The sequence below is a fragment of the Ambystoma mexicanum genome, chromosome 13 (genome assembly GCF_040938575.1).
Source record: "Ambystoma mexicanum isolate Mex_15411 chromosome 13, UKY_AmexF1_1, whole genome shotgun sequence".
Taxonomy (NCBI): Eukaryota; Metazoa; Chordata; class Amphibia; order Caudata; family Ambystomatidae; genus Ambystoma; species Ambystoma mexicanum.
In genome coordinates, this window is record NC_090938.1 from 832427240 (window position 1) to 832445859 (window position 18620).

The window sequence follows — 18620 nt, forward strand, 5'->3', positions numbered from 1 at the left end:
AATAAAATCTCCCCAGACATAGCAGATAGTGCACCGCCGCAAACAGTCAAACAGGTGTGCAGTATGATACAATGAAGAGCTGCATTTTCCCCATATCTTAACATGAGCCGACAGCCAACAAAACACTTACCACCCCACATGCCAGGAATACATGGAGATGCGAGAGTACTCAACTCAAGAATAAGATCCCCATCATTACTTAAGCCCAATGATGGAAACGGTATATAGCAATTGGCCCTGGCCACATTGTGCTAGTATCCAGAAGGATAGATTATTGTATATATAAAATAAGCAATATCACGTGTTTTTGAAAATAAAACCATAGCAAACATTAACACCGCAACCACCATCATAAAAGAATTGCACCCGCTACCCCCCCTCAAACTGATACAAACACAGGCAACCATTGAAGGAACTAGAAGCGGGGGCCCACTGCAAGGGCACTGCAAGGAAGTGGCAAAGGGGGACAATAGATCAAAGTATTAATTTCCATGTCCGCTCCAGTACTGGGCCAACATTTGATGCTCTGGTCCAAGTGAAATATATCAAAACGGAACTCTTGAAACGAGATCCCAGTCATGTTAACATCACATGGTCATGTGATCCACCAAACGATGTTTCACTAAAATCACCCTAACAAGTCATAATGTGAGAAAAAGGGAAGGAACCCTTCAAAACGTCAGGGTCAAAATTGGCAAAAATAATGGGGTTGCAAAAAAGAAAATCTTTCCTCTCAGCTGTTGCCAGCTCTAATTTAGCTTTGGCTTCACCGGGAGTACAGCAGGTTTGCAAGCATGTGCTCACCCTGAGCCCAGCCCTGCACCCTCCAGTTTGGTTTAACCTGTTTTTCTGCCCCAGTTCACATACAGTGTAGGTGGATACGAGTGCTTTATGGGTTTCCAAGCCAGTCTAATTGGCTACCAAAACATGTGTGTGAATGGACGGCTGACTTTAAACGGCCCATGAGTGAATGTGCATATCTAGGGGAGGTCAGCTGATTCCAGCTGATTCTTACCTGAATGGCTGAAGGATTTACCACGGATGGGCTGCTGCTTTCCAGGACCCAGTTTGGGCATACTTGTTGTGCCCTGTCTCCTGTTGTCTCACATGGGGTTTCTTCTTTTGGTGGTTGTATGTTCTTCCTGGGCTGTTCCTCCTCCCGGCCCCACTTGCTTGCTTGCTGGCTGGACTGACTAACCTGTGAACATTCCTGGGTTGCTGCCGTGTAGCTTTCCCATTAAATGCTTTCGGACCAAACATCTCGAGGTAGTAAGCCTCCATTGCCCAGAAGAGTGGTGGTCTCCATTCCTCTGCTCCAACTCGGTCTTTGATCGTCCTGGGTCACCACCAACCATTGTTCCTCTTCTGGCACTGCCATTTGTTGGCTTGCTGCCCTGCTTTTCCTCCTGAGATGCCCAGATCTCCATGGCCCAGTTTCTCTGTCCTTGTTGATCATCACTTTGGGTCACTATTATTCTTCTTTTTCCTGCTCTCGGCCATCGCTGGTCCAGAATTTAAGGCCCTGTGTACAGATTACCAGTCCCTGTCCCTGCAGAAGAAGCCCAGCATTTAATGGGTTCTGCAACCCCTTCCGAACTGAATGCTGAGTGACTGTTGCTCACACTACATGTTCTGAGGAATTCGTAATGCTCTTCAGGTGTCCCCTGGCTATGAATTTGTGGTGTTTTACATGCCCCCATTCTACTATGGCTTGCTTATGACGTACATTGATCCAAATCCTGCTCCACTTCTGTCGCCGGCCGGGTCTCTAGCCTGGATCTGTAGCTTCTCATCTGGTGTTCCCTTGCGTTGCTTGCATCTTTGGTCACAGCTCTGGGGTACAACAAGTATGACTTTGAACTGAACCCATAATAACCACTTGCTTTTGGACTTTATCCTGATAATTGCATCGGGGAATCTTTTACTCTTAACCGTAGACGTGGTTTGAGCCCACAATGATTGCTAATGGGAACTCTTGATGTGCGCAAACTCAGAACTTTAAGGGACTAGATGCGTTACTTGGCTATTTCTGGCGGGTCCATGGAATTTTTTACAACAAAACGGGAGTTCTAGCTGGTGGCTGTGATTTATGAAGGCCTTGGATTGCTGCACTCCTGTGTGTTGCAGTGTATTGGGCTACAGCATCTAACTTTTGTTATGTTGTATCCACCCATTTGTGGCAGTGATGGGACTTGATGCTTGTATTGCAAGTCTTTCTGTAGGCGGCCCATTGGGCAGCGCTTAAATTGTTTAACCCTTTCACTCCCTCTAGGTACTACATTTAAATGTAGGATTTAACTGTAGGTTTTCTGTTTCTCATGTGTATTACATGTTGAAGAATAACATTCGTATCTTAGCATTCTGGACTCTTGACACAACTGATCTACTAATGCTCTGGATCCCTTATTCTCTCACAACTTAGCATTATAACACAACCTGGTGTTTTCTATATGCGTGAGAAGGGTCTGCCTAATGAGACCCTTTATGTGTTAATACACACACGGTTTTAGTGTCCAACTAAAATAGTTTGAGCTGTGTGACCATGTGTACCCCTTTGATAAAGTGTATGTGTTTGTCAGTAGATCTGTGTAGCATCCTCTTTCCTGTTATCGGGGCTAACCATTACCTGTCCACCAGCCTTCTCCCTTCCTTTGTAGTGAAGCCTGGCTGTCCTTGTTGCCCACAGGGAGTTTAGCCAATCTCTTGGGTTGGAACCTGATGTGTCACAACCCGCCAGAGGGCTATGGAAATCCCCCCAACATTCCTGGGAGGTTGAGTGGAGTCCCTGGGTAAAAGTTAGGGAAGGTGGTTGAGGATATGCAGGACTGCGCTGCTTTTTGGAGCCCGACTGCTCCGTGGTCCTTTAAGGGTAGGTCTGCTGTGTGATGCCTGAGCCTGTGAAACCTGAGATTTGGCTCCGTCGGCCTACTGGACCTGGCGGGAAAGGGGTTTAGAGGAGACATTTCTTTGCCAGTATGGGATGGCAAATGGCTGTCCACACTGTTATAATAATAATGTTGCTTTTCATTCTCAACTACCTCTCATACTTCATGCCTCTCAACACTGTCTCTTACTTTTGAAGCTCGGAAGACGAATGGCAGAACTTCCTGTGGACCCCATGCTCTCAAAGATGATTCTGGCTTCCGAGCAGTAAGAGTTTGGGGCATTCACACGCCTTCTGTACATGACATTGCTCATAACACTGTGCCTTGCCTCTGACCCTCTGTACCGTTTTATTAAATAGGTACAAGTGCTCTGAAGAGATCCTCACAATAGCTGCCATGCTGTCAGTCAACAACTCCATCTTCTACCGGCCCAAGGACAAGGTGGTGCATGCAGACAATGCTCGGATGAACTTCTTCGTACCAGGGGGAGACCACCTAGTGCTGCTGAACGTCTATACGCAGGTGAGACAGTTGGCTCTCACTTACATTTAGCTTTCATGTATTTTTGTTACCTTCTAGAGCTAATGAGCATTACAAAATAGTGTAGGCAAACAATATACCATTCCAGTATTAGCAATAAAGTAGAGTCCCAGCTTCCTACTGTTCTTCTATTCAATTCTAAAATGTTAAAGCAACCAATTGTGTGTAGCCATAGTGGCACAGTAAAACTTGCAGGTATTCTCACAGTAGTGGCTAAGGTTGGCCAGGAAAGGTGTAAGGTTCTATAAACAGACCCCTTCATAACCCATCAGAGGGAAAGGGTTAAATAACTGTCAAGTCCACTGCTACTAAGGGCTGTTGACCAAGAATGACCTACAAGCAATCTCAAGCCATGGATTTTTTAAAAAAAGGGGGTTGGGGTTTCACTCTTCTGTCATGTGTTTTAATGGATCCACTTATAATTACCAAAGAAATGAGGGGTAGTGCTGGCTGATTTAATATGCAGTACCGAAGGTCAGCATCCCAAACGCTGTTTCAAAAGCACAGGAATAACTGAAATGCTTACCTCAAAGAAATATGATGTCTCTTAATGGTGTAACCATGGACAAGACAAGTGCATGTTGCAAACCTGGTTAAAATGGCTTATGTCAATCTCAAAGTATTTCAACAGTCACAAACCTAGAATTTGAAAATAGTGACTTGGGCCCAGGGGCAGGTTTATTGTCTCAGAGTTAAGGCATCTGAAAGAGGTTTGATTCTTAATAAAGTAGTTCAGCTCTCTTATTTAGTTTTTCCTCCAAAGTATTGAATCAAGCATTCTAAAAAAGAATGTGGAAAGATTGGAAAAGTGAAGGTTCTTGAACCATAGACAGATCCATTGTTGTGGCTCTCGTGCATTCCATTAGCTGCTTGCTTTCTCTTACTCGGGCAGTGCAGCTTGTAGATCAGCTAAATCCACCAAACCCTGCCCCCATCTGGTTTCTTCAAGAACCTGGACTCCTGCTACCTCTGTAGTCTGTGTCACTGCTGTTCTAAGCAGCTACTCATATTGGGTGTACGGCTGTCCCCTCAGGCTCATCTGAACCACCCTTGTTTCACTGCCAGCCAATCCTCATTAGTGGGTGTCCTTAATTTAATCACTAGTTTCAATCAGGGGTACTTCACCATGAGGTTCACGGCCTATTGAAATAACATGGGATTTACCAAAATGTTTACCTTTCAAATCTAGTATCTCAAATGCCTCAAATAATGCCATCAACTGTCCTTAAAATGTTTTAGAACTTCAGGTTAGAACATTTGCACTCCACACATTATAGTTAAAGCCAATTAGCATCTGCTTGGGATGACTGGCATTTTTCCTTTCACGCGCTCAGATTTTGAAGTCATATTTACAATGATTTATATAGCAAGAATTGTTACCATTTTCAAGCGTGAGGAATGTATACACTTTATTCTTACAGTATGCAATGAATCCCTTCAAAATAACACATGGGGATGAAAAAAACTAGCCTTCCTATTCTTTTTAAATTCCGAGTTCTGTATCATAATAAAAAAGGAAAATAGTAAATGACATTTATCAGAGGGCAGTCATTTTGGCATTAAGCACAAGTTTTTAGAGTGATAATAGAAATAAACCCTTGTGTAGGTCTTGATGCTTTGCGCAGTCTCCATAGAAGAAAATGTAAAATAGCTTTTTGCGAACACGTCATGTCATATGGAGCAGATATGTGTTCACATCACACAGAATCCAATGAAACTGAAAAGGTTTAACATGATTTGCTACCTGTGCTTGCAAGTAAGATATGTTGGTGCTAAAACCTGTCAGTCAATGGGCATAGATGCACAGGTACCAGGTGTATAGAGCTTGCCTTGTAAGCTGTTCAATCACTGCTATGGTTTAAGTTACTTACTTGTAACTCTTGCTCTCCAGCCTGGGTCTGGCATGGATTCACACGTGAACCCCTTCCTCCCCTCTGTGATTCTTCTTGGTTCATACTGCCACTTCCCGTGTTTGCCAAATCAGAGGATGACGCCATCTCAGGACGGCCTGCTCGCCAGGCGATGGCAGTGCATGGTGCAGCCGGAGAGCCACCTGGGGATGGAAGCCTCAGATACGGCTTTTCTATGATTTACAGGTCCAAAATTGACGAACAACTGAAAAGTCTTGCAGTCTTTGTACGTGCCACATAGAATTTCAAAGCACGGGCAACGTCCAGCGAATGCAAGGCCCTCTCCTCTGGCGACTGATTCAGTAAGACAGGCAACACCAGAGGTTTGTTGAGGTGGAATTCTGACAGTACCTTTGGCATAAAGGTGGGGTGCGTATGCATTACCACCCCTGAAGCGAGGAAAGACCAGTAAGGCTGCTTGAAATACAGGGCCTGGATCTCCCCAACCCACCTGGCCAAGGTGATGACCATGAGGAAAGCAGTCTTGCACGAGAGGAACATGAGCAGGACTGGATGCATAGGTTCAAAAGGTGCTCCCATGAGCATAGTCAGTACTACATGGAGTTCCCAAGTCGGGGCTGGAGCCCTCACCGGCAGAAAAGTCAAGAAGAGCCCATTGAGGAACGCTTTGACGAGTGTGCGACCACAGTGGGGGGGGGGGGTGTGTGTGTGTGGTGTGGTGTGGTGTGTGTGTGTGTGTGTGTGTGTGGTGTGTGTGGTGTGTGTGTGTGCGTTCGTTTGTGTGTGTGTGTGTGTGTGCGTGTTCGTTCGTGTGTGCGTTCGTGTTCGTTCGTGTTCTCGTTCTCCCCCATGCTCCTCGACTGAGGGAACCTGCTGGCAAACTTCTGGCACTTGGCGTTTGCCACTGTCGCGAAGAAGAGATCGATCTCGGGTTTGCCCCATTTGTCGGACAGAATGTCCACCTGGTCCTGGCGAAGAGTTCTTGCCATGAATGAGAGCAACTCCCTGCTGAGTGAGTCCGCAATGGTGTTCTTTGACAGCCACCAGGTGAAAAGGGACGCGGAACATAACCCTGCCAAATGGCCCATAGCCACAGATCCTGGGCTTCCTTGGAGAGTTCCGGTAAGCGGGTCCCCCTTGCTTCTGGATGTAGAACATGGGGACATATGAAGCTTGCAGAGGCGGACGAGGCTGATGCAGGAGGATATCATGCCCAGTGGCGTAGCTGTCTGCTGATGACAAGTGCTGTACTTTGCCTTGTATGGCTTCCACCCTCTCCTCCGAGAGAGACGCCAAACAGGTTACCCTGTTGAGTCAGGCACCTAGAAACAGTGCGCAGGGAGATGGTGTCAAGCAGGACTTCGGATAGTTTATGGAGTACCCCAACTCTGTCAGCAGAAGTATGGTCTTTGAAGTGTGTTTGCTTGGCAGTGTGTGTGAGCGGGAACACACAAGCCAGTCGCCAAGGTAAGGGGACACATGGATGCCTTGTAGATGAAGATGCGCTGCCACCGGGGCCAAACAGTTCATAAAGATCCTCGGGCCGCCTTCAGGCCAAAGGGCAGAGCCTTGAACTGGTAGTGCTGACCCTGAATCACAAATCATATGAACTTGCAGTGCTTCTTGTGAATGGGGATGTGGAAACGGGCATCCTGCAGATCCAACAAAGTCAGAAAATCCCCTTCCTCCAGTTGACCGAGCATGTGCTTAAACGAGACACTTCTTGCGTGGAGGAGCGTGAAGGCTATTGGTATGGTGTAGTACAACTGTTGGAAGATCTGCTGTTTTCCTCTGGATGATCGAAAGGATGATGGTCGTCGTTGCTGTAGGGTTCCCAGCAAGCATGCCGGCTCCATGGCTTGTGAAGACTCAAATGCCTTGCCGAAGAGGTTTTCCCCGTCAAGTCATATCCAGCACCTTAACCTGAACGTCCTAGCAGACTTTGGTTGCCTTCAACCTTGCTGACATATGGACACCCCGGTCCCAATTTTGCAGAAACCTATGTCTGAGATCTCCACTGCCATGGCGTGGTCACAGGCCACTTCCCCCCTCTTAAAAAAGTTCTAGCGCCTCAACCTTCTTGACCTCAGGCAGAAAAACCAGAATAGGACCCAGCTTGTACCCATAGTTCCTGGTCATATTGGGACAAAATGGCTAGGCCGTTAGCTACCTTGATGGTAGCCTGCTGTGTAGATGATCCTTTTGCCCATTGCATCCAGCTTCTTCCCCTCCTGGTCTTCATGTACCATGGCCATCGACGATGGATTCGGCGAGTGCTTCCTGGCTGCGACCGAGACCACTGAGTCGGGTGAGGGCTGAGACCTTAAGTGCCTGGACCCTGAATCAGGTACCCTGTACTTTTTCTCCAATCTGTGACGCTTGGGCAGGGCCATGCTCGGGCTCTTCATTACAGCCAGGCCTTCCTTCCAGATGTCGTCCAGGAAGGGAATGGACATGTGGTCTTGCTACTTGACTGGCACCGCTGGTACATGAGCCCTTCCTTCTTCGTCTCCTCGGGAACCAACTGAAACGGCTCAGAGGCCCTTGACATCATGGAATGAAAAGATCCAACTCCATCCAGTGGGGAGGCCCTATGGGGCTTGTTTGCGTGTGTTGTTGCCTTGTCAGCTGGCACAAAGTTGTCCTCGTCTGTGTGCAGAGCCGGGGCTCCAGCTGGGGTCATGTTGCGATGAAGGGTTGGAAGATGCTGAGGACCAGTGCCCCCTTAGGCTTTCTTTTCTGAGGGTGTATGCTCAACCTCAGAGGCTCCTGAGGGTCCCATGGAGGTGCAGGCCCCGGTGCCATCCTGTACTGGATCTCTGTGAATAGTGTTAACTATCCAGTGACACGTCCCTCGGTCTCGGGATGAAAAGAGTCAGTGGCGTAAGGTCTGGACTGACACGTTTCCTCTTCCGTGCAGGGGACTTGGGCCCCACCGCTCCCAGATCCTCCCCCTTTGTGATCTGTGTAGTGGGTCCACATACCGAAGAGGTTCCACCAGGAGGGCCTTGTTCTCTCTCTCTCTCTCTCTCTCTCTCTCTCTCTCTCTCTCTCTCTCTCTCTCTCTCTCTCTCTCTCTCTCTCTCTCTATCTCTCTCTCTCTCTTCCCTCTCTCTCTCTCTCTCTCTCTCTCTCTCTCTCTCTCTCTCTCTCTCTTCCCTCTCTCTCTCTCTCTCTTCCCTCTCTCTCTCTCTCTTCCCTCTCTCTCTCTCCTCTCTCTCTCTCTCTCTCTCTCTTCTCTCTCTCTCTCTCTCTCTTCCCTCTCTCTCTCTCTCTCCTCCTTCTCTCTCCTCCTTCTCTCTAAAAACATTTTATGGAAAAAATTTGAAACAGCAAACAAATTGCTTGGAGTGCAACTTGAGGACTCCCAACACTGAAGCTTGCGGTAAAAATCTTTAGATGGCCACCAAGGTGGAGTTTATGGAGAGGACTGTCATTGGATGGGGGCAGTATGGCCCAGGGTTTTTTATTTTACCAAGGATTCCCAGCTTAACTATGGGGAAAATTCATGAGCACGTGAATCCATGCCAGACCCATGCTGGAGAAATTGATGCACTATGCAATAGGTTATCCCCACCGTATCTGGGGTAAGGAGTGCCGGAGGCAGTACTTACTGGTCTTCTCGAGTGGTGGAGCTTTGCTCTCTGATGTGGCGCTTCAATGGGAGCTGATGCACAGCTTTGGTCCTTCCTGAAAGCAGCAGGCCTTCGAGGATTGCAGGTATTGGGGGTGGGGATGCGGTTATCGGTGTAGAGTGCTGCTTTCATCTCATCCCCTAGAGGAGGCAGCAAGTAAACACAGCACCTAATCACACAGATGTCATTGAAACAGGAGTGATCACCAGTGGCTGGTCATTCGTCGAATCACTTGAACAATGCTCTGATACACAAAGTATATTCGTATCCGGCTAGGAGGTGGGTGGGGGGTGGGGGTAGGGGGATGGTTGTGGCGGCCTCCCAGCCAATGAGGAGGCTCAGAAAGGGGTAATCATGACATTGGGAAAGACCGAGCTCTGAGCCTCCTCAGAACGGGAGACCTGTTAAGAAAGATTTCATATTTGTATGTAATTTTCCCTACATGTGTCAACCCCCCAAACTTTTTGCTGCTGTTTAGACACCATTGACTGACTTTGCCAGAGAAGCACAGCCCTCAGCTGCACTCCTCTGGGCTTTCGCTCACTATTTATGGGGAAACTGACATGCCCTTAAAACAGTTAGTACTGGGAGACTGTTTCCCTTAGTCCTTTCCTCATGTTGCAACTCTTGTGCAATGTATCTTACCTTACAGTACACTTGGGTCTATAGTCATTTCCAAAGGCCCTAGATATTCTCACTGGACTTTTTAGGAACCGTGCAGATGTGTCATGGACAGGACTGGCGGCAGCTATCATTTTTCTTATGTTTTGAATCCTTTCTTGCTATATTACCCTCGCTTACCGCGTTTGGCACGAATAGGTGGCCTGGCTCCAAAATGGCCATGCCACAAGGTTCTTTGTCCTGTCCTTTGGCCATCTTGCCCCTTCACCTTCCCCAGGTCGAGTCGACCCGAGTCAGTCCTTATTTGGTCATGCACTTTCCCGCGAAACCCAATGCTTTCGTGGGCTTCTGCATGCCTTGTGTGTGTTCCTCCAGGATGTGGGCTGGAATGTCTGGTTCCAATAGACATGCTGGGTGCCAGAGAGTCTGGAGTGCCATGAATGACTGGGACCACCGTTGTCTGTGATTGGCCCACGTATGGAGTGTGTGTTTCTGAGCAGATCTCCCATTGGGTCCTCTCTGTTTTGGCGCGAAGGGAACTTTGGATAAGAGGAGGCCAAAAACACCCATACCATGTCGATCTCCTGAGTTCTCACTGAAGAAAGGATAGGATCCAAGTATCCTGCAACACGAAGCCGGGTCGAGGAACCAATGGTGACCCGCTGGAAGGTTTGGCACCCTGAGCCCGCTGTCATCCTGTGGGACCCCTCGGCATCTGGTCGTCCTAGAAGGTCTGCAAAGACGCTTCGACCCATTGAAATAGTGGGACCAACTATTCTCGGCACCTTCATCAAACCCTGAAAGTAAACTTTCTCGGAAGTGTCCCTGGGTGAACCAGTGGGCTGACCAGCTTACCCAGTTTGTGGAATCATAAAAATACAATATTAAGGCTGTTACACCAAGCAAAGGAAAATACACCGACACAGGCTTGTAAAGATTCCCAGAATCTTTATTACAAAACTGACAGTATAGAACAAAGTACACAAATAGCTATTTGGCTGTCAATACATCAGAGACCACCAGCAGGGTTCAATGTGAGCAGTGAGCAGAATTTCTTAGCTGGACATCAGCGTATTTATACAGTTTGTTATGATGTCCAGCCTCTTACAAGTTAATTATACAATGGGCTAGGGTCGCGCCAGGTTCATTTCCTAATTTACATATCTCGTGCGTGCGGTTTACTTTTAAATACATTTACTAACAGACATTATTATTCTCTAATTTAACGTTACACTCTTTACATATTGCTTTAATACAGATCAAACAAATGTTTCGCATTTCGTATTTGGATAGCATTATTGTTCTTGTATACTTGTAGGTTAACATTGCTAATTAAAGTAATTCCCTGATCCTGAGGTCAACAAAGGACAAGGTCTACATGACCCTAACATGTAGCCTGAAGGCAGGTTGGACATTAACCCTCCTACAGAGGTTGAAGAGGTTGAGGCAAGAACAAGAGCACACGAGACGGCCATTTTAGACTACAGGGTGACTTTGTACAATAAACTAAAATGGCGGTTCTAACCTAAAATGGAGGCTCGATTAGTTGAGGTCACGACCTTGTAATACGGATTTCCTCGCAAAGCGACTGGGCATAGGCCAACATATACAATGAGGACGAAACAATATTATATCAGTTCTAACAAGTTGCTTTGCTCTGTCACCGCCGCCGTTTTAAGGAGGCCCTCGAAACTTGGTATACTGCTAGCTCTGTGTCCTCGGCACCCTCACACCGAATTTCGTACACTTGGCATTCCCAGGTCTGAAGTGAGATGAGTGCGCCAGGACCGGAGTTGTACCAGGTTACTGTGTTGCCTTGCTACAGCAATGTCTTTTGCAAGTCTGCTACATTTGTGACCGTCTTGCCCCTGAAGCCTGCTGCAGTGAACCTGGGTCGATTCATCCACCCGGAGCGGAGAAATCACCACTGTCCCCTTTGGGTTTCATCGCTGTATCTCGGGAACTGAAAGGTGCCGAGACGTCCTTTTTGCCACATTCGAACCTGCAAGCGAAGTGGACTGAACTGGCGAAGTTTGGGACCGCTTGCTTTCGGGGTCCAGTGAGTACTCCATACCCAAACCGGTGGCCCCTAGCACAAGGGTCCATTTTTACGCACAAGTGGCCCCTGGGGGCCCCGCTCCTTTCCACTGCTATTGCAAAATAGCGACTCCATCCCAAACTCTCAAACTACCTCTGCCTTCAAGTGGAGGTCATTTTTGAATAGTGGGAAATTGTTCTGCATCGCCTCATCCACCTTCCCGAGCTGGTAGAGACCCCTGAAGAGGCCCTCTTTTGCCCATTGGAACAACCACGTGCGCTTGAATTGCATGTAATTTTGAGCACAAGGCTCCTTCTTAGGGCTTGGACTGCCTCTTAGTTGGGTGTATTGTCGATGTCGAACAGGGCCTAAAGACTATCTGCACTGCCTGGTTCCTTCCCCTCTAGGTTGTCGACATATTTTGTGCATTTAACCCTTTAGACCCTAATGGTCTTGTATACACATTGTATTGATAGTGATGTGTTGGTTTCCTTAGTGTTACTGTGATTCTTTTGCTGTGGCCTATGTTACAAAGGCTTTGTAATAAATGTGTCTATATTTTTCATATAACACCTGTCTGGAGTAATTTGTAAGTGTCCTTGCTTTGTGTGCTCATTGAGGTCCTTCAGTCGCCCTCACCCCTCCTGAGACTTAAGTCTTGACTGCCTGCCATAGCTACCCTGATTGGTCTGGCTTGTCCAGAGGTTACCCTGCTCCAAGAAACTAGGCTGGCCTTCTGAACCTCTGCCCACCAGGTCAGAGTTCAGAAATGTTAGTGCGCTGTACAAATATCCTTTAACATTATCACCACCGGAGTTGTGAGTTAATCGGCTGGGCTTTGGGGTGTTTTATGGTCGGTAGTCGTCGTGTGATGTTGTGCAAGTCTATGTGGGGTTTGTTTTGTTGTTGCAGTGTAGTGAAGTTAGTGCGGATTGCTGCGTTTTAGGCTTGTGGTTGTGTTTGGTTAGAGTTTGAGAAATGTATGCAGAGTGATGAAATTGTTAGTGGATTGGTTAGTTGGCATTGCTGTCCTTGCAGTTATGTCTGTCTGATGTTTGCTATCATTCACTATTCCATCGTTGCTAATTTTCAATATTCTGTCTAGATATGAGGCACGCTAGTGATCACGATTCCAATCAAGTGTTGCACTTGCCATCATTCACAGTTTCATCCAAGTGTGGCACATGCTTAAATTCACATTTCTATCTAGATGCGACACAAGCTAAAGTTAAGAATTCCTTCTAAACAAGTCCATCTTAATAAGACCTTTATCTTCCCCACCGGGTAGCAGATGAGTGCACTCCACCTGCCCCTTCCTCCCTATCCACATACCCAACCCCCACTTACCTTATCCTGCCTTGTCCCTCTTTGGCGCTGGGAACACTAGTGTATCCGGCGTACGGATGGCTGTTACCTTCTCCCTGATCCATGGCAACCATCTTTTTTGGGGGATTTTTTCCTTGAGTTGAGAAACTGTTAACACGCTGTTTCTGAACTCGCAAACAATAAAGTATTAGTACCCTGGTACAAAATAGTAATAGATCTCCCCCGCCCCCCCCCAGGAGGGGGGGTGTATTATCAGGCCGGTAAAGTCCTTTAAGGAATCCCCACTATCCCATACAGGCATCAGCATATTCCAATATGAACTGGTTTCAGGGGGACTGCATCCCCCAGTCTTGTGATGCAGGCTTTCCGTGGCCGAATATGTTCACATACTCCGATACAAGGCATGGTCATGGGATCCCTCTGGGACTTCAAGGCAAACAAAGATATCTGTCTTGTAAATGGGGAGATGAGATTGGGGTGTGTGTGTGTGGGGAGGAGGGGCACAGGTTCAAAACAAGTGGAGCCATGATGAAGCAGAGGTCACTCTTTGGGACAATATGGAGTAACTTTGGGGTACCCCTACCTTAAGTCACAGCACAAACACTGAGCTAATCTCAAAGTCTGAGGCCAGTGTTTGGGTAAGAATTAAATTTTAGGGGTTCTGGCTACAATTTTGGACCCTCGCCCGCTGCCCCATCTCTGAGCTTTGTCCTTTCCCCTGCGTATTCTAGGAGCTTTGACTTGGTTTGTGGTCAGAGGGACTTAAGATCCCCTTGCCAGTGAAACCCTGATTTCCATACAGTCTCATGGTTGCCGATATGTTCTCCCAGGTCAGCCTACCTCCTTTCTTGAATTGAGCCAGGCTGCCTCATGGCCTTTGCACATAACACCCAAGTAGCTGTGTCCCACCACCCTGCCAGATGTCACTGGCGTTGAAAACCAGGCATGATCGCCTTTGGTAGCAGTATCGCTGTCCTGCTACCAAATCAATTGGTGATGGGGACATCTGTTGCGTTTTCTATTTTGGTAACTCGGTGATTCCACTGATAAGTAGAGCTACACTGTATTTAGGAATAATAGATTTTGAAGGGTTGTAAGAAGATTGCCAAGACATTCAGTAGACAGACTTGTTTTGGTAGACCGGGGAAACCTATTCTGTTCGGGCAGCAATAAAGGAGGGATGGATTGATTTGCAACTTGATAACCATTTGTCTTTCTTGTTCCCTCAGTGGGTGGAGAGCGGGTTCTCGACTCAGTGGTGCTACGAGTCCTACATTCAGTTTCGCTCTATGAGACGGGCCAGAGATGTACGTGAGCAACTGGAAGGCTTGATGGAGAGAATTGAGGTGGAAATGACCACTTGTGACCAAGACAGTGTTCCCATCCGCAAGGTGAGATGATCCTCTGTAGGCCAACCATCCTTCGGCATGGGCTGAAGGCCTTGTGCTGGTCAGCCCCTAAGGAGGGAGAGTTTTCCCAACAGTGCTGGTGTCTCAATGGTTGCTTTGTGGATGGACTTTAATCTTGGCCTGGCCCGCTCTGCCTTTCGTTTACCGGAGGCTGGTAAAATTAGTCTGTTTTCATTTAGTCGTTGGTTTAACACCAATATTCATGGTTACACTGACTCACCCCTTTGCTATGAGCATGGGTTTGATAGACTGGGCAATCTCGTTTTCCATGAAAGAAATGTTCATTTTTTTAGCCGCTCCCTTTGACCCTCACCCGTAAATTCTGCGTCTTGTAAAGGGAGCTTGCACAAGGATGGTTACTGCTCCCCACTCCCACTGCATTATATGCATATAATCCCACCCCTCACATGTAAAGTTACTGACCTCCCACCCATTGCATGTTAAAAGGACTTCAGTGATATAGTAAAATTAATAAGGCACTTAAACACAAGTCAAGACAGTGAGGCCTGTTACAAGATTGGTGGTATTCCACTGGTAAATCCGGCAGAATACCACCAAAACGGTTATACTGTTAACGGTACTTGAAATGCTGGAATTATTGGCATATTCCAAGTGCCTGCAGTGGTGGTAATTCACCATTCAATGGAGTCCCACAGGTAATGCTGGAATAGTTTGGTGGTGGAGCGGCAGAATTACTGGCAGTTTACAGCTGCATGTAATTCTGTCCACCCCACCACCCAACTTGTAGTTTGGCGCTGCGGGAAAAGTGGCGGTAACAGAATTACCGACACTTTTTGCCAAACATGTTGTAATGAGGCCCAATATCAGGAAGGGCTAGTAAGCTGCCCGATCAAGCAAGATATGAAACTATAGTGGTGCAAACCATGGTGTACCCCTATACTGCCACAGATCCTTACACTCACCCTTACTAGTTCGTTGTTGTGGTCTTGGGTTTACAACTGTGTCCCTGCTGTACTCTGGACGCCCAAGCGTTTGCTCCTGTTTCCTCAACCTGATGTGACGAATCCCAAGACATCACCACTGCTTTAGAGGGGGAAGCCCCGGCCCCCATCCCCATGAGGCCAGGGTGGTGAGGCCACTATTCCCCCCCCCCTCCCGCCCCCTGGGAGTGGAGCTCAGCGGGAAGAACCCATTGTTCGAAGTGACCCCATAGGGAAAATGCAGTATTCCCTTAACCCCTCCACCTTTACCCAAACCCCTCCACCAAGTACTGTTGTGATATATCTCCAATACAAATCGCTGAAGATAAAGACGCTTGCATAGTAACCCATGGAAGTACTGGGATGAGGAAGAAGCAAGTAAACATTACCAACTGGAATGAAAGCACACACACTCTAGTCTTTTCGACAACGTGATTGGTCAGCTTTAATTTAAAGACCAAGAGAGAAGCATGACTGTTAGGCAGAATCCTTTGCAGTTCCCTTAGGGAGCACTACAGAAGATTAAGACTACAGGTGAGAGCAATAAATCCCCGTTGGTATCAGTCTGTACCACAAAGATTTAGTTGGTAGCTGTGGCTGAGCAGTCAGACTTATCTCAAGAGGGAGATGAGCAGTATTCAGGGTTTACACAATAGGCCTACAGTACTATGGCACAAGGAAACACTGACCAAAGCTTTGTATTAAAAAGTATATATATTTATTTTATACACTTCTAATAAAACGCATGTATCACAGTCATCAAGCAAGTTAAATTAAGTCAAAGGAAAAAATATACACACTCCCAAGTTAAATTGTAGACCAAGTGAACCAGAGTGAAAACTGAGCAAAACGGCACAGTGAAAACCACACACAAGGGATACTCTTATCAATTCCTCACAAGGGAGAGAAAGCACAAGTTATATAGGAATAGTTTCTTACACACCCTAGCAACAATTCCCATAAGTTTGTGAACCGGATTAAGCAAGACCGTGCATCAGTATACCCAATACTTAAATGAAAACTGAGCAAAATGGCATTTCGCAAGGTTCAAAAAGGGGAAGAAAAGGGTGCTTATAAGAAGTAGGTGCACCAACACAGTTCTAGTTGAGAATCAATCTAAAGAAGGCAGTTCTAAAAAATGTAGCCAGAGTCAGTAGGCCTGTGCCAGAGTCAGTGGTACAGGGCAAGGGCCCAGGAGCAAAATGTTCTTGTAGCTGCAGTCAAGTCTTTGGTTAACGATTTCGAAAAGGTGGATGCAGAAGTTGAAAAGACAATGTTGACAGAGGGGCAGACAACCCAACAGGTAGGTAAAGGATTTAAAACCTTTAGTGCTACTACGAAGAAAGGGCGGCCTGGCGGAACAATGTACCTTGAAATGAAGAAGTGGCTCCTCTGGTGGCCGTTGTTTCTGGTAGTTCCTGCAGTTCGGGTGATCCAGCAGAGGAAGAGAGGCTCTCATCGTGGAGGAAGGTTCGAGTTACTGCACTACCCAGAGATGAAACCAGCCGCGGTGCTGCCCGACGAATAAAAGGTATGCTCCTTTAAATCGTGGTCCGGCTGGACTGGTGCCTGGCTATCCGGCCTCCGAATATAGGGTACGGGAGATTCGACCAAGGCAAGTCCGGGAAGGCGATTGGCAAACTGGTTGGCCCCACCAGCTCAAGGGAAGAAGCCTCTTGCAGATGAAGATCTTCTCTCGTCGTGTGGAGAAAAGTGGTGAGACGCTGCAGCAGGGCTTCACCGGTGGTTCAGTCGTTGCAGATGTCTTTGGCTTCTCTCCTCTTCGGCTTCTTAGTTCCAGTGGTGACGTCTTGCTCTTCCAGTCCTCAGGACCCTGCTTTTATGCAAAAAGATCCCCATTCATACAGCCTAGCTATCACTGACCCAGTGGAGTGGTCATCTTGGCGGGAGACCCTCCAGCCTAACAGGATAGAGTGCGACATGGGTTGCTGAGGCACCCCTGTCCAGGGGTCCTTCTCCCCCTCCCACACAATGGACCCACCCCAGACTCAGTGGCGCCGAAAGGAGGACTTCTTGGCAGAAGCCTGCCAAAAGGACGAATAAAGGATCCCCGACCTGGGTTAGGAGTTTAGAGAAAGACACGAGAAGGAAGTTATATTAAAGTTCTGGCAAACAAAACCTACCGGAGTAAAGTTCATAATAAAATTACCCCGGCGGTATGTTAGAGGCTGTCAGAAAATGTGGTAGCCTCGAACAATGGGAAAATCCCATAGGGAAATATTCCCGGTCGAATATTTTTGGTAGTAACCACTGCCACCAGCCAGAAACTTTTGAGAGAGGGACTGTATGGTACCCTCTTGAAAATGAACATAAGGGAAAAACTATTAACTCTTTCCAGTACCTCCCATAGTAAGATGGTTTGTACTGGTTTAGTTCATAAAAATTGACTAGTAAAGTCAATTGGGACTTTACATGCCCTGGGAGACAGTCAGTCCCAGGGTATGGAGTCTATGTTTGGGGGTCGCTACGACACTCCTGTGTCACTGCACCGAGGGTGCTGTGTACCACATGTGAAAAAAGATGGTTTTTATGGGGTTGAGAAAATCCCATAGACCTTAAACACAAAAAATTGCCTAGAACACACATAGCAAAAATGCCTAAGAGTGGGAAAAACAGTCTCACTCTTAGCAGAAAAAAGAAAAAAAAACCCTTCAAATTCAGCAAAGCTGCTGGGGGACTCTATAGGTAAGGGAAATTAGCCATAGAATGAGAATTCTCCCTAACAATGACATCTGCGATCTGAGCAGGGGCCGTGCAGTCAAAGCTGGAAGAAGCTGACGGTGCGCAGAGAGAAGACAGACCAGTGGAAGGCCAATGCAGGTGGAAGTCTGGGAGAGAGGGAACTTACCTGGTGGTTACCAGGGGTGCCACAAACCAAACTACAGCTGGCAACAGAGAAACGCAAAAGACCGCAGAGTGTCCTGCTAAGCCGCCACAACTCCTGGGATAGTAGAATGACAGAACTGGGAGTTGACGATGGTGTACCCCACTTGGCAAGAGAGTGGGCCAAGAAGAGGGGTATAGAGAAAACAGTTTGACACCCACAATAAGTGAGAGGAAATGTCACAGCACAGCATGTTTTATTCATTTCATTTTTATTTTATTGAGCATTTGTTAGGCGCTTTTACAACAGAATTGTGTTTCAAAGCGCCACAAGGCCAAATGGGAAGGGAACAGGGGAGAGAAAAAACATTGGCAAAACAGTCGTGGTCCTACTAGGCCTTGAGTTATTTGCACAGGCAGTGAAGAAGTGCAGGAGATAGGTATGGGTGGAGTGAGGTGGGGGCAGGCAAGGAATAGTCAAGTGGGTATACACGCATTTCGTCGAATGAT

The 18620-nt window shown here is 47.2% G+C and overlaps 1 protein-coding gene across 1 annotated transcript in view; it reads left to right on the top strand.

The window, feature by feature from the left end:
• The window catches only part of DHX16 (DEAH-box helicase 16), a 317650-nt gene that overhangs the window by 239085 nt on the left and 59945 nt on the right, over positions 1 to 18620 (top strand). The window contains exons 17-19 of the mRNA XM_069635324.1: positions 3083 to 3150; positions 3245 to 3407; positions 14146 to 14307. Coding sequence (XP_069491425.1) covers positions 3083 to 3150; positions 3245 to 3407; positions 14146 to 14307 — 393 coding nt within the window. The remainder of the gene's footprint in view (positions 1 to 3082; positions 3151 to 3244; positions 3408 to 14145; positions 14308 to 18620) is intronic.